Source organism: Leptopilina heterotoma, unplaced genomic scaffold (genome assembly GCF_015476425.1).
Source record: "Leptopilina heterotoma isolate Lh14 unplaced genomic scaffold, ASM1547642v1 Lhet_146, whole genome shotgun sequence".
Lineage (NCBI taxonomy): Eukaryota > Metazoa > Arthropoda > Insecta > Hymenoptera > Figitidae > Leptopilina > Leptopilina heterotoma.
Window position 1 is genome coordinate 945146 of NW_025110864.1, and position 16615 is coordinate 961760.

Consider the following 16615-nt stretch of genomic DNA (forward strand, 5'->3'; position numbering starts at 1 on the left):
ACAGTACTGCATCTGTAAGTGAAGATGATTTTACTAATTTAGATGATACTGAAGATACTTACACTAGTGATACTAATGAATCCAATTTCAGCGAAATTCATAAAAAAATTAATGATAACGTAACTTGGAAGTATAAAGAAAAGAACGAAGATAAGAAGAAGAATAGAAGGAAGAGGAAAAATAAAGAAAATACTGGAAATGCCAATAATAGTGAAGAGACATTAAATTCGTACAGTAGTAACACATCTGTAAGTGAAGATAATTTGACTAATTTAGATGATACTGAATATACAGACACTAGTGATACTAATGAATCCAATTTTAGCGACATTCATAAAAAAATTAATGACGACGTAACTTGGAAGCATAAAGAAAAGAAAGAGGAAGATAAGAAGAAGAATAGAAGGAAGAAGAAAAATAAGGGAAATACTGGAAGACACACTGCGAATATTTGTAGTGAAGAAACATTAAATTCATGTAGTAATAACACATCTGCAAATGAAGATAATTTTACAAATTTAAATTCTGAAACAACTTACAGTAGTTCTTACGAATCAATTGATGTAAATATCGATAATGACATTACTGTTAAGAGTAATAACAAGAAAAGAAAAAGAAGGGGCAGAAAAAGCAAAAAGAAGGTAGGAAATACTAAGAACGTACATGACTTCGGTTTTAAAGAAATTGTATACATTGCACCAACTCAATTTTGGGAGAAATTTAGTGCAGCATTAAGTACGCACGATTCATGGGAATGTAATGTGACAAATATTAAATTACAGAAAAAGGATATGGGTGGGCAAGCAGTTGTATTTCACTTTGTTTGCGAAAAGTGTTCTTGGACAGCAAATGTGGACGCAATTCCTGTTGATGAAAAAACTGTTCCACTTCACGAATGTCTAGTACTTGGTAGTATATATACAGGTATAGGTTATACACAATTAGTTAAATTACAAGCTGCCATTGGAATTAAGTCAATGAGTAATAAAAAGTATGTTAAAACTGTGGAAGAGGTTTGTTTGGAATTAAGAAAACAACTTGAAAGTGAAATAATAGAAAGTGGCAAAGCTGAATTGCGACTAGCACAAGAAGCCGGAAAAGTAACACCCGAAGGTTATGGCATTGTTTCAGTAGTAGCAGACGGCAGTTGGATGAAGAGGTCGCTAAAAAATTCCAATTACAATTCTCCAGCTGGCGTTGGTGTAATTATTGGAAAAAGAACAGGAAGAATATTGTGGATTGAAGTAAATGATCGTTATTGTTCTATATGCGACAGAGCAGAAAGAAGAAATCATTTACCTCGTCGACACAATTGTTTTAAAAATTGGAGTCGTAAACAAAGCTCAACGTCTATGGAAACTGAAGCTATTGCTGAAGGTTTTCAAAATAGTGTTTTACAACACAAGCTAATATATGGAACACTTATTGGAGACGGTGATAGCAGCGTGCATGCAAGAATTCAAGAAATAGATCCCTATGGGCAGTATGGAATAAGTGTAAAAAAAATAGAATGTGCTAAACATTTACGCCGTTGTCTTTCGAATGCAGTAACAAAAATTTCAAAGAAAAAAGGATACATTGGAGTATGGCGAGTTATTGTAGAAGATAGTGGCAGAAAAATCATTCAAGAATTGAATAAATTAATTAATTATTACGAAAAGAACAGTAAAGATAAATCAATGAAAGATAGAATTACAGAATTAAGAAAGAGTATCAAATGTCTTACTAGACATGTATTTGGCGACCACAGTAGATGTTCTGATCATCCTTTATGTAAGGGTCCAAAGGGAGACGAAGAAAATATAGTTGACATTTTAGAAAAATGGCATTTTGTTGCTGACATAGAAAAAGCCATTGAACGTTTAATCCTTCATGCTGAAAGTTTAATATATAATTTTGATACGAATCTCGTCGAGTCATTAAATGCAATAATTGCTGAAAAAATAGGAGGAAAACGAATAAACTTTGCCTATCGATGTTCGTATCATGCACGTGTATTCGCTGCATGCCTACAATTTATGTGTCGAAACGTATTGACAAATTACTTCAATGGAATTAATAAAGAAATTTCTGATACAGCATTAAAAGTTGAAGAAAAAAGTTTTAATGAACATTGCAAACGCAAAGAACGTAACAACAAAACTGCAAAGAAGAAGAGAAAAGTTTGGAATAAGACAAAAGGTTGCGAGGATAAAGATTATGGACCTAATTGCAAAAAGCAGGATATGGATGAAGAATTGTACAATATGAAACTAATTGAACACAAAAGGAAATTAGAAGAAATGGTAAGAGATAGAGAACAAATTTTGAAAGAAACTTCAGATCAAGATATTGATGGTAAATGGGGATATTATAAAAGACGTTTAGTTACGTCAACATTCTTTTATAGGATTTGTCATATGAGGCCTTATACCTCATGCAACAGTGTTGTTAAAGCGATTAGAAATCCAGTAAAATTAAGTTCATCTACAGCCGTTCGTTGGGGACTTCTAAATGAATCTAAAGCTAGAGATATGTTGTCAGCTATTTTGAATAAGAAAATTTTTGAACACGGTTTAGGCCTCGATCCTCTGAATCACGGTTTAGCAGCCTCTACAGACGGAATAACCGATACTGGTGAATTAGTTGAAATAAAATGTCCTTATAGCGCTAGAAACGATTATTTTACAGAAGCATATAATAATGGTGTCAAAGCTATTGAAAAACTATTTACGGATCAAACGTGTACTGAAATATTAGAAAGTCATGAATATTACTACCAAGTACAGGGACAATTAAATACAAATAATGTATCATTGTGCTACTCAATGGTGTGGAGTACAGTAGATTATAGAATTATCGAAATACAAAAAGATGAAGTATTTTGGGAAGAAAAAATGAAAAATAAATTAGTACAATTTTATGAAACCTGTTTAGTCCCGGAAATTATTGACAGTCGATTAGCTAGAAAAATGAAGGCAAAAGATCCACTACATATCATACAAGCAAAAGAAAATTTAATTAACGCGAAGTTGCAAAAAGTTGCAAAAACTACAATTGTAAATGCTAAAAAGGGAAAAACACAACTTCTTGCAGAAGATCTTCCATTGAAGAAAAAAATGACAGTTTGTTTTGAAGATTGTGATTCTAATGTTGATTTCAAATTAATATCTAACAGTTGCATAGAAGCTTTAAATGCACACAAATTTTCAAATAACCGCACACGAAAGAAACCAAATTTGTTAATGACCTACGTTTCTGACATTAGCACTAGTTCGGGAGAAGCAAGTTGTAATATTCCCAAAAATGTATTAAATTCAACTTTAGGAAACGCTGAAATGGAGAAGAAAAACATTCAACATTTATCCACCCCAAAACTTTCTGAAGTAGAAAATAATACAATATCAATTGAAAAGTGTATAATTCCTTCAGCGAACATCGCTGAAACAAATAGTCATGAAAACATTCGTTTGGATATAAATGTTTGTGGCGAAGATATCGTTAGAAGTATTCGTCAGCATTCAAAACCTAAACGATTTGAAGATTATGTTTCCGATTTTAGTACGTCATTTGAGCAAAATACATCTGATCTAAGTTCACGGTATAGTACAGAAAACTGTAATACAGATGTCGATTTACCAAATAACAAAAAACAGGAACAACAGTTGGAGTCAAACTGTAAACCTGTAGCTCCATCAATATTATATGCAACTGATAATAATAACGAATTAGAAATTTTAGAAAGTCGTTTAAGAAAGAAGCCATCTTGGCTACAAGACTATGTATCAGATGTAAGTACTACTTCAGAAGAAAGTAAAAATGTAAAATTAGTAATTGCGAACAAGAATATAATTCCTTTAGCGAACATGGATGAAACAAATAATGTTGAAAATATTTCTTTGAAATTAAATGTTTGTGACAATGATTTACTTAGAAGTGTTCGTCAGCATAATAAACCTAAACGATTTGAAGATTTTGTTTCCGATTTTAGTACGTCGTTTGAGCAAAATACATCTGATCTAAGTTCACGGTATAGTACAGAAAACTGTAATACAGATGTCGATTTTCGGAATAAGAAAAATCAGGAGCAACAATCAATATTAGATGCGGCTGAAAATACTAACAAATTAGAAATTTTAGAAAGTCGTTTAAGAAAGAAGCCAAGTTGGCTACAAGACTATGTATCAGATTTGAGTACTACTTCTGAAGAGGGCAAACTTGAAAACAATGCAGAAAATTACAATTACTTAAAAATAAATTTAAATAAAGAGTCTATCTCTAACGAAGCAGTAATTCAAAAAGTTGAACAAATTAGAAAGAACGATACAGAAGAAACTGAAAATAATCGATCCCGAAAGAAGCCTAAACGATTCACAAAAAACGAAAACGAAGCCTAAACGATTTACAATATATAATTATTTAGAAATGGAAACGTGCTTGCGTGGATTTACGCGCAAGAATCACGTTTGTACACAAAATATGTAATACATATAAAATATTTAATGAAATTAAACTTGCACCAGAAAATGAAACTTATTATTTCAAAAAATGATTTGTCAAATAAAAGTGCTTGCGTGCATGATAATTTCGCGCAAGAATCACATTTTACATGTAAACTTCAAAATTGAAAGGCATAGTTTATCAGAAATGCAAACGTGCTTGCGTGGATTTTCGCGCAAGAATCACGTTTGTACACAAAATACGTACTACATTATAAAATTAAATATATAAAATATATCATGAAATTAACTTTGCACCAGAAAATGATACTTATTATTTTTAAAAAATTTATTAAGTAAGTGTGCTTGCGTGATAATTTCGCGCAAGAATCACATTTAACATATAAACTGTAAAATTGAAACGTATAATTATTTAGAAATCGAATCATACTTGAGTGGATATTCGTGCAAGAATCATGTTTTACAGCTGAAACGGAAAATTGAAAGGTATAGTTGTTTAGAAAATAATGCAAAAGTGCTTGCGTGAATTTTCGCGCAAGAATCACGTTTATACACAAAATACGTACTACATTATAAAATTAAATATATAAAATATATGATGAAATTAACTTTGCACCAGAAAATGATATAAAATATCTGATGAAATTAAATTTGCACCAGAAAATGATACTTATTATTTTGCAAAAAATAATTTATAAAGTAAGTGTGCTTGCGTGATAATTTCGCGCAAGAATCACATCTTACATGTAAACTGTAAAATTTAAATGTATAATTATTTAGTAACATACTTGAGTCAATATTCGTGCAAAATTATGTAATGTATATATAAAAGATCTGACAAAATTAAATTGCATTGCAAAATGACACATGTTATTTTAAAAAATGATTTGTCAAGTAAATGTGCTTGCTTGATAATTTTGCGCAAGAATCACATTTTACATATCTAAAACGAAAAATTGAAAGGTATAGTTGTTCAGAAATCCAACGTGCTTGCGTGCATCTTCTCGCAAGAATCACGTTTATACACAAATTATGTATTACACTAGAACCCCGATCGGTGCGCCCCCGATCGCTGCGTTCTTGTTTACAAAGTTCGTTGGTGAGGCAGGCAGAGGGGCAAAGGGGATCTGTCGTGCAGCGCCACAACCGTACTTACAAACTTTTAATAAAGGTATTACGGGCCCTTTGTATTTTCTGTACAAAATGAGTGAGAAAAGAAAAAAAAACAACTACTTAACGTATGAAGAAAAGTGTGAAGTGTTTGAAAAGGTAAAAAATGGCGAAAGTAAAGAAAATATAATGAGAAATTACAATATCACTAGATCAACATGCAATCGTCTGCTTTCAAAGATTTGTTCAAATTCAACATTTCCAAATGTTGCCGAAATTAATACAAACCAATTAAAGAGCAAAACTACAAAAGTAAGTAGTAATGAAGAATTAGATAAAGCAGTATTTATATGGTTTCAACAAATCCGTGATAGAGGGGATTCAATTTCAGGACCCATTCTAAAAGAAAAAGCTATTCTTTTGAGCAAACAACTTGATCCCAATTCTACCTTCAAAGTAAGTACTCTCACATTTTAATCCAAAAAATCATTACATAGTTTTCATCTTGAAATTATGGTTGAATTTTAGTTTCACTATTTTGTCATGCTGTCACGTAATTGAGGTTATGTTAGCAATATATTTCTTGTTTGTTAGTACTACATATTTTTATATCTCCGAATGTTTTGAGAAAAGAATAAAATACAAATTAATTATAAAATACACTTAAAGAAAAAATAATTAAATAATAAATAAAGCAAATATGAACAATAAATTAAATAATTTAAGAAAATAATATTTTCCAGGCAAGTGAGGGTTGGATGCACCGTTTTAAAAAGCGACACGGAATAAAATATTGCGAAATGAAGGGCGAAAAACTATCAAATAACCCTGAAAATGCGAATGAATTCGCATTATATCTTCAAGAAAGAATTGATAGAGAAAAATTGTCTTTAGATAATATATATAATGCAGATGAAACAGGAATGTTTTGGCGATCTTTGCCGTCTAAAACTTTGGCCTTTAATACCGAAACTGAAGTTTCAGGACGAAAGGAACACAAAGAACGTGTCACTGCTCTCTTTTGTTCCAACGCTAGCGGTAATCACCAAATTCCCTTACTAGTTATCGGAAAATCTTGCACACCAAGATGTTTAAAGAGTTTGATTAATCCAGAAATGAAAAATAGTCGACTAAAAAATCTTGATAGTCTCGGGGTGATATACACTCATCAAAACAATTCCTGGATGAACAAGGAAATATTTATGTTGTGGTAAGAATGTAATTACTTGGCTAATTTCTAAATTTATTTGAAAAATTTCTAAATTACATTTATATTTTTTTAGGTACAAAGAAATATTTATACCCAATGTTTTAAATCACCAAAAAGAGACAGGTGTGACGGGAATCGTTACATTGTTATTAGACAATGCTCCAGCGCATCCAAGTTTGAGTGAATTAAATGCCGTAAATGAGAACTTTAAGGTTCAATTTTTACCACCTAACGTCACTGCGATAATCCAACCCATGGATCAGGGTGTAATATCACTGACAAAAAAAAATTATAAAAAAAATTTATTAAAACGGGCGTTATTTCTTTCATCAAGTACTGATAGGTATTTAAAAAATCTTAACCTCAACGAGTGTTTTACTCTCCTTAGTAAATCATGGGAAAGCTTAAATAAAAATACTCTTCACAAAGTATGGAGAGCAATTTTAGGTGATGAGCTTATAAATGATCAACCCGATTCTGACATTGAAGCCTTCAATAATAATGAAGAGGTAGAGACTTCAACAAATTCTACTGAAGAGTCGTCGAATTTCCTCGAACAATTTGGTGATACAATTGTAAATTTTTTCCAAAATGAGTCAAATTTCTCAGTAATAGAGTCCAGAAAACATCTTTTGACTTGGTTAAATAATGAAGAAAAAAATGATTCTGGATGGGAACTGATGTCGGACGAAAATATTATAAGTTTTGTCACCGCTGGAAAAGTAGTCCCAACATCTGTTAACGAAATAGAAGAGGCGAATGAAAGCACTGTCAATTTGGAGAAAGAAAATATTTTACCATCACAAGTTCTTGAAAGTCTTAGGATTGTGGAAACGTATATGAACATGGAAAATTTCTCACAAGAACACCACTCTTCCATCTCACAAATAAAAAATATTGTAATTGAAAAAATGAGTGAATCTACGTCAAAAACGTATTTAATATTGTAAAAAGTTATAGTTTTTTAATTTCGGCTTTATTTCCAAAGAAATTTTCCAAAGAAAATTCCATTATTATTTATATTTTAATTATGTAAATTTAATTTTAATATAATATTTATGTGTAGAGTAAAATTTTTAAAAATTGATGTGTTTAAAAAGAGATAGGGTAACATAAAACACTTGGTACGACCCTGTGTGTTTACATTTTCTATTCCCCCGATCGCTGGGTTAGGTCCCCCCAGCCGACGCAGCGATCGGGGTTCTAGTGTATATTATAAAATTAGGTATTTAAAATATCTGACGGAATTAAATTTGATCCAAAAAATGATACTAAATAGAGCTGTGCAAAATTCGAACCGAACCGAACCGAATGTCGAATATTCGACATTCGAACTAGGCTAACTCGAATGTCGGTTTTTCGACATTCGAGTAGACGAAAAAATTCGAACAGTTCGGTTCGAATTATTTTGCACAGCTCTAATACTAAATTTTTTCCAGAGATAATTTTTGTTTCAATATAATTTTGGAAAAACTAATAATTTAAAATTATATAAGAATAATGCAATATTAAAAGTGTTTATAACTACAAAATTATTAATAGTAAAAATTCCATAATGTTTTGTCAATATACTTAATAGGAATACTAAGTGTAGTTAAGCAAATAAGCATCAAAACATATTTGTTATAAAAATTTTTATTTTATTAAATTCTATTTTATTATATTAAACAAGAAATATACTTCTATTTAAACATTATTTTTTAAATAAAGAAAAGATGTTTTGAATATTTTTTAAAAGTGACATTTCAGTCATCTGTAGTACACATCATTATGGTAGTGTACTACTTGAGCTGCAGGCTGCAACGGATGGTTAGTATAGAAAGAGTTCCAATTATTCCCATAGCCTTGGTTCCAGCCCCCTTGCCAATTTGGGTTCCAGCCACCATAACCTCTGGCAAAGCCACCTCTTGAACCACCTCTTGGACCACCTCTGGGAAAGCTTCTCGGACCAACTCTTGAATTAGATCTAAAGTTACCTCTCGAAGCACCATTTTGCCATCTTCCCCTGAACCCTCTGCCACCGCGTCCTCGACCAGGTATTTGATTAGTTATGGGTCTGAAACAAATAAAAGAAGTATCCCATAAGATATTAATAAAAATTGTGCAAATTTTACTTATATCTTAAAATTTCTGATACAGTGATCTTGATTATAATTATAATGTATAATTTTTTAATTTCATTTTAAAATTTTAGTTCTTAAGAGTACTTTTTGTACAAAAGGGAAAGTCCCATATACTTTAAAATAAATTAATAAATAAAAATTTTACCAACAAAAAGAGTTATTATTTCGTTTTTCTGTCCTCCACAACATCCATATATTCAGTAATGTTATTAATATCAAGGTGAAGTAAAGGTATAAAAACTTTTCAATCAATCTGAATTTCATTTATTAAAAGTGATAATTCCAAAAATGTTGATCATTATATTTAAAGAAATTTTAATGGTATATAAATATATTAGCAATGGTTAATATTTATCAAATAGTAATAAGGATGCTAAAATTTTACAAAGAAATCAATGTATTTTTGAAACATGTACAATGTATTTATGTTTGGCGTATTAAAAGAAAATAAGTAAGATACTTTAGAAAACATCTTATTTTAAGATGAAAGATACCATTTTTCAATCTTACATCTTATTTTAAGATATCAAATAAGACACTTATTTTTGCAGTATTCTTACTAATAATATTGAAAAGATATAGTTCAAAAAATCTTAAATAATTAAAATCATAAAATTTTAAATCAGTAAAAGTTTAAAAATTTCAATAGAATAGTATATTAAGCAACAAGGGCATAAAGGCAGCCATTTGTTTACGGTGATTTTTGTGACACGAGTGGAGGTCGAGGGCGCCGTAGGCGCCCCGAGACCGAAACAAGTGTCACAAAAATCAGCGTAAACAAATTGGCTGCCTTTATTCCCGTGTTACTTACGATATTTTTTATTCCTAATGCACAAAAGTGGCGATTTCAGATAGCAGACGACAGGGAGTAAAAGTCATTCACTTGTTCGACTTGTATGAAAATGGCGGCCTTTTTTTTACCTTGGGCAAAGAAAAGCATGGGACCAGCTGTTTTTTTGCCCTTGGGGAAAAGAAAGTCGCCATTTTCATACGGTCGAACAAATGAATGACTTTACTCCCTGTCGTCAGCTATCTAAAAGCGCCATTTTTGTGCATGTGGGATAAAAAATAATTTTAATACAAGAGGAGCTACATAAATGTAATTTAAAGAAAAGATTAAAGCAATGGGAAATTTAAATATTGACAACACAAAATTTTAACTTTTAAACTTTATAACTTATAAAAAATATATATAATTTGCCGAAAATAAATAGAAAAAGAATGTTTCTAAGATACAAATAATTGATGATTTATATAATTTGTAAATAAACAACTTACTCTTTTTGTACACCGTTGTTATTTAGTGTTTCGTCCGAAATCTTTTCCACTTTATCTGCAGCAGCCTGATCTGCAGAAGTGTTAGTTTTTTCAGGATCTTTAGTCTTGGACTGTGTCTTAGGACTAGAAAGTAAACAAGAAAATATATTAGGGGAAAATTTGATTTGAGCACTTTTAAAAATTTTTTTTAAATATTTTGCCTTGTAAATTGAATAATAAGATATTAATTTTATAAATCTCAGTTAAAAAATTTTTTCTGAAGGCCTACATTTCTAGAATAAACGTCACATATGTGACCGGGACTGAGAAAAGGGACCTACTTACCAAAAAGTCGATTTTTTTATGATGGTTTCTTATAGTTTAAGGTCCTAGAAATACATTGTATTCAGTCCAGATTGATAAAAAAAAATTTTTTGCAATTGTTTAAACAAATTTAAAAAAAAAATTTTTTTTTAAATTTTTATTATGAAAATATAAGTAATTTTAAGACAAAAATTACTCTTGGTTGTCTAAGTGTCAAGAATATATCCCCTAAATCTTAAATTGAATGCCTAAACCATTTACAAAAAATTCGACTTAATTCCTCGAAGATGATCCCCAAGTATACCCCGTCATCGGCAACCTGGTTATGCAAGTCAAAAAATAACTATGTATTATTGTAGAGTTCAGAATTATTCATTATTGTATCAGTTCTGAACATGCATAAAAAATTTCAGATCTCTAGGACATCCGGAAGTCTTTTAAATTAATTTTGAAAATTCCATAATTTGACTTTTGCAAAATAAATTGTTTATAAAAATTACAGGGTTGTTTAAACAATTATTTAACCATGAAAATCGGATTCAGCATAAAAAAATACATAAAGAACACTCATCACTTTAATTTAAAATGTAAAATGTTTCAAGAAATCTAATTTATTTGGATAGAAAACTTTAAACGCGTTTTTCTCGAAAAGTTGATTTCGGTAAGTAGGTCCCTTTCCTCAGACCCTGTCACATATATGGTCTTATCTAAAAATGTAAGGGTAAAAAATATTTATATATTTAGAACTTCAAGAATATAAAAAATGAAATTTTTTAGAAATCCAACTTTTATCGATTTTTAAGCGACAGGAACGATTATAAAAATTTAATAAGTTTTAAAATGAAGAACAATGTAAGAAATACAATTCCAATAAAAAATGCAGATATTAGTTGAATAAATATTTGTTCTAATGTCTGCTTTAAAAATGCAATGTTTAAAACCATTTGAAATCTTGGGGAGGAAAAGTAGCTATAATTTTTTTTATCAAAATAATGACAACACAAAATTATAATTTAATTTCTTTACTTCAAAGTTTTCAAACATAATCAAAAATGAAAATTCACCAAAAATGATTAAAAAATGAAAACTTCTGTAAAGTTAATAATTAATTATTAAGATAATTTATAAACAAAACCAATCAACTTACTCTTTCAAAATGTTATCCTCTTCACTGCTGTCTTCGAGGTTCTTATTTAGTCTTACGTGAGAATTGCTTTTGCCTGCTCCTGCAGAAGGGCTGTTGCTATCAACATCTTTAGCCACGAACTGCGTCTTAGAGCTTAAATTTAATATAGCACAATGACTAAATGAATAAATAAAACGAATTTTCATACTGGCAGAAAAGAAACTTGAAAATAACAAAACAGTTTAGATATGGGTGATTTTCTTGAAAGGGGCCACTTCACGTGTCTCCAACTTGAGATTCATTATTAACATTCATTTTTTATTCATATTCTCTTGAGTTTACATTTGTTGGAAAATCTATTTCTAATCTATGAAGATTTGTCAGGGTATCTACTATTTTTGTTCAACAAAATTCCCGGATCTTTCCTACTTTTTCCCGGTTTCTTTTCTCATGAAATTTACATTTATTTCATTTCGAACAGAAATAAATCTACAAATGGCTTCCAAAATTTTTATTAGAGTTTTTATAAATAATTAAATTCTTTTGACGAGTTTCTTTAAATTTTTTTAAAATAATGTTTTTTAATATTTTTAATTAAAAACTTGAAAAATAATTAAATTAAATTGTGAAGAACAGTTTAATTTACATTTTGAGAAGAATTTAAAAAACTTTTTAAACATAATTGAATTTCTGTAAAGAATTTTATTACTTTTAAAAGTAATTAAATTGTATTTTAAATTTTTATGGAAATTTATGAAAATAATTGAATTCTTGTAAAGAATTTTTTCTTAAAATAATATTCAAAAGAATTTAGTAAATCTGAAGAATTTTTTTTTTGTGGAAATAATTGAATTCTTAAGAAGAGTTTTTTTTACAGTTTCTAGAAATAATTGAATTCTTTCGACGAATTTTAATATAATTTTTAAAAATAATTACATTTGTCGAGGAAGTTTATTAAAATATTAAAATTATAATTATGTGACTAACTTCCTTTGATTATTTTCAAAAAATTTCAATTATTTGATAATAAAATTCACTTATCTTGAAAGAATAGAACTGGAAAACTCCAAAAATCTTATTTTTCGGAAATTTCAAAAAAACTTTGCGAAAATTCAGTTTTATTAAAAAGTTTTAAGTGTGTATCTTTTTTTAAATTAACTAATAAAAATTTCAATTATTAATCCTCGCACTAAGCAAAATGAATACAAAAAAATCTGAAAATTCGATTTGTTAAGAAGGTTTTAATGAAATTCTGTAACGAATTTAATTATTTTCAGTTGATTTCCCAAAATTTCTATTAATTTGATAATTTTTTTAAAATTTATTTACATACTATATTTGAATAAGTGACTGATTTTTTACAATCAAATTAATTATTTTTAACTAATCGAAATTTAGAGAATAGTATAAATATCTATAAAAATTGAAATATAAAGCAATTTTTTGAAAACAAATTAAAATAATAAAACCTTTAAAATTTGGTGAAAAAATTTCCGGTTTGGCATAAAATTCCTGGCTTATTCCCGGTCAAATTAAATTCCCGACTATTTTACATAATATTGTTTTATATTAAAAGTTTTTCTTAGTAAACAAAAATTTAATTTTGTTTTCTAGTTTTGCTTAAAAGTCAATAGTATTTTATAATTATATTTTAACGTAATTAAAAATATTTCAATATAATCTTGTTATATGTCAAATTAAAGCTGGAAATCTAATATTTATTTTTCACCTACATTTGTTTAAAATATAATAAAAAATACAACAAAATAATTCATTAAAGTCGTATTATCAGTGCGAGTAAAAATTTTAATTCATCTGTGAACCTTCGTTCTCCAGTTAATTACATCATATTATTAAACGGTTTGAATCTTCTATGTAATCGGTATATAAATATTTAAAGGTGTAACAAAAAAATATTATTTAAATATATTGAAATATTTTTAAGTCGAAAAAACGGTTGGTAGACGCTTTTCCCAATCCGTTTTTCCCAATGGACGTTTTTCCCAATGATCACTTTTTCCAAAAACGAGTCGTTTTTCCCAATGGTCTTTTTTCCCAATGAATATACACTACCGTCCGTGAGTATCAGGACGCCCCTTTTGTCATGAGTGGAAAAATGCTTAAAACGTAGAAAATAAGAATGACAAAAATTTTTCGTATTTTTTTCCTGAAAGCTAATGAAATTATGAAAAGACTGACACCTGATTGAAGAATTTTCGTTGAATATTCTGTCAGATACAGAAAAAATACTGGATTTAAGCCTTTTTCATACTTAGTAGTCGTTTTTGTTTTGTTTTGAAATATCTAACCCACAAATTTAATTATTTATTTAAAATATACAAGTTAAAAGTTTATTAAATTAAAAAAAATGTAATTTAAAAAGAAAACTTTTCTATCCATTTTTTTTTACAAAAATATCAATTGTGCAGGTTAAATATACCTATTATATTTCATGTCTACAATACAGGAGAATAAAATGTCCCTGGAGGTCGTATTTTTCGACATATATGAATCACTCATATATAAACGATTAAAAACATTGAAAACTAATATGTATTTAATATAAACATAACAAAAAAGAATTTAAAGAGAGAAACAGTCAGATAATATGCATCTTATTTGTTGGACTCCGGAATGCGATACAATGAATTGGTTTGGTACAACTTTAATTTCTTGGATGGCACTAGGTACTATTCTCTTAGCTGCTGAATCACTCTGTTGGATGGGATATCTTTTCGCTTAGATAAAGCATCAAATAATTGGATACCATAACGAATGAAGGTTGGATCGCGCTCCAAAGTTCATCAAATTAAATAAAGAATGTTCAACCATTTTTCTCATTGAATACAAAGTAAACACAACTAACCGTTTTCTCGGAGTTGTAGATTGCTGATCATTTGAACTGGGGAGAACATCATCCTCATCAAATCGACGCTTTGGTCTTTTCAGATCTCTTTTAGAAGCACTTGTTTTTTAAAAAATAATACTTTAATTAGAAATGAAAATACAAAAGAGCATAATAAAACGATATGAACAGATAAAGAAAAATTAATTTTCAATTATGAAGAAACAACTCACACTTTATGCTTATTGCTTCTAAGCTTATTTTTTCTCCCCTCCTTCTTGGTTGACTTACTTTTTCCTGCTAAAGGACAGTTTATTTAAAGTTTTTATAACTTTTTCAAAAATTTAAATTTAATTTTAAAATTACGAATGATATACACTTACTTTTGACCATTTCTTTTTTTTCACTCTTAAGGTTCTGTATGAATTCGAAAATGTTATATATCAGTGCTGGGGTATATGTAACAGATGGTAGCAAACATGTGGACTAGTTAATACACAATAAATTCAACAAACTCCTTTTTGAACGTCAAGGAGATTCCACAACTTGCATGTGCACTGTCATTTGGCCTACGCAACAATTTACACACTATAGGCCTAAAGGTACATTCCCATGAGAGCCTTATGCGTTGCGTTTCACAACTAGCCCATAAGTGTGAGAGAGATAGTGATATATGTTCGCATTTCCACACATGGCCTAGTTACAGAACGCAACCTAAAGGCCTTTCTCCAATAGGTTCCCAAAACTCTGTGTTTGGCTGCGAATGACTGCGTTGCGTTGATTTTAGCATATGTTGTTATAACAACCGACGCAACGCAGTGTTTTGAGAACCTATTGGAGAAAGGCCTTAGGCTGAAGTCCCATGGCAGCGTTTTGCGTTGCGTTTTGTAACTAGGCAATGAGTGTGAGAGAGATACAGATATATGTTTACTCTATTTGCACTCATGGCCTAGTTACAAAACGCAACGCAAAACGCTACCATGGGACTCCAGCCTTAAAAGTGCAGTCCCACAGCATCGTTTTGCGTTGCGTTTTAGAACTAGGCTACAAGTGTAAATATAGCAAACACATATCTGCATCTCTCACACACTAATAGTCTAGTTACAAAACGCAACGCAATACGGTGCCAAGGAAGTGTACATAAAGGGAGCGTTTACACCTTCGGTAAAAATTTTCAGAACGGAAAATTTTTCATTGGAGTAAGAGAGACAGACTGTGTATCTGACTCTCTTACTCCAATGCAAATTTTCCTTTCTGGACAATTTTTACAGAAGGTGTAAACGCTCCATAAGGGTGGAATCCCATAAAGCTGTATCTACAATTAGAAAGTAAGACGCGAAACACGAGAAATTGCCATGTATTTTTCTCGTGTTTCGCGTTTGCGTCGCGCGTTTCTCAACTTTTTTCCGTATTGTAGAGGCAGCATAATGCTGCATCTACATGGCAAAGGTAAGGCAAGACGCAACGCGAAACACACAAAAATACCATGCATTTCTAGCGCGTTTTGCGTTGCGTCTCGCGTTATCTTTACCATGTAGATACAACATAAGGGTCATTCCAGAATAAGCTAAAACGCAACGTGTCCCAATGCTAACCAAATGGGGATGCGTCGCGTCTGCGTCCAGTCCATTCTGGAACCAACCTAACAGTGCTTTGTGTTGCGATTTAGAACTAAACCATGAGTGCAAACAGGACAAATGTGCATATGCATCTCTTTCTCACTCACGGTGTAGTCACAAAACGCAACACAGAACGCTGCCATGGGACTGCACCCTCAGCCTGAGGTTGGAGTCCCATGACAGCGTTTTGCGTTGCGTCGTAATAGGAGAGAAAAAGACGCAAATATACGTTTGCTGCATTCTCTCTCATTACAACGCAACGCAAAACGCTGCCATGGGACTGCGGCCTGAGTGTATATCATTCGTATTTTTAGAATTAATTAAAATTTTTTTAAAAATTTAGTAAAACTTTAAATAAACTGTTTTTAAATAGGAAAAAGTAAGTAAATCAAGAAAGTACGGTAATATTCAGGCAACCACACTGGCTGACCAGTTGTGACCGCACTCTAAAGCTGCATTTTCTTGGAGCAATAATTTCCACAACAAAGAAAGAAAGAGAAGGATTCAAATTTCTATGATCAGGATAAAATCACATGGCTACGTAAAGCATAAGGGTAAAATC

The 16615-nt window shown here is 30.3% G+C and overlaps 2 protein-coding genes across 2 annotated transcripts; one reads left to right on the top strand and one right to left on the bottom strand.

Annotated features, from left to right (window-relative positions):
• The first annotated feature begins 5679 nt into the window (after positions 1-5679).
• LOC122498326 (tigger transposable element-derived protein 2-like) lies at positions 5680-8357 on the top strand. The gene is made up of 6 exons (XM_043606011.1): positions 5680-5708; positions 5762-6005; positions 6293-6759; positions 6833-7023; positions 7189-7594; positions 8339-8357. Exons 1-6 carry the CDS (start codon positions 5680-5682, stop codon positions 8355-8357), a joined length of 1356 nt encoding a protein of 451 aa, XP_043461946.1.
• A 151-nt stretch (positions 8358-8508) lies between these two features.
• On the bottom strand, positions 8509-16231 carry LOC122498327. The gene is made up of 6 exons (XM_043606012.1): positions 16161-16231; positions 15920-16105; positions 14456-14554; positions 11611-11742; positions 10161-10283; positions 8509-8815 (listed from the first exon to the last, which is right to left on the bottom strand). Exons 1-6 carry the CDS (start codon positions 16229-16231, stop codon positions 8509-8511), a joined length of 918 nt encoding a protein of 305 aa, XP_043461947.1.
• Positions 16232-16615: the final 384 nt, after the last annotated feature.

Excerpts from the sequence above, each read along its gene's own strand:
- LOC122498326 (XM_043606011.1), top strand. The coding sequence starts at position 5,680 with ATGAAGAAAAGTGTGAAGTGTTTGAAAAG. Across the intron at positions 6,760-6,832 it reads AAGGAAATATTTATGTTGTG|GTACAAAGAAATATTTATAC; the intron begins GTAAGAATGTAA and ends ATATTTTTTTAG. Across the intron at positions 7,024-7,188 it reads AATCCAACCCATGGATCAGG|TATGGAGAGCAATTTTAGGT; the intron begins GTGTAATATCAC and ends CTCTTCACAAAG.
- LOC122498327 (XM_043606012.1), bottom strand. The coding sequence starts at position 16,231 with ATGGGACTCCAACCTCAGGCTGAGGGTGCAGTCCCATGGCAGCGTTCT. Across the intron at positions 14,555-15,919 it reads AAACGCGCTAGAAATGCATG|TGCTTCTAAAAGAGATCTGA; the intron begins GTATTTTTGTGT and ends TTAAAAAACAAG. Across the intron at positions 8,816-10,160 it reads AACAACGGTGTACAAAAAGA|ACCCATAACTAATCAAATAC; the intron begins GTAAGTTGTTTA and ends TATTTGTTTCAG.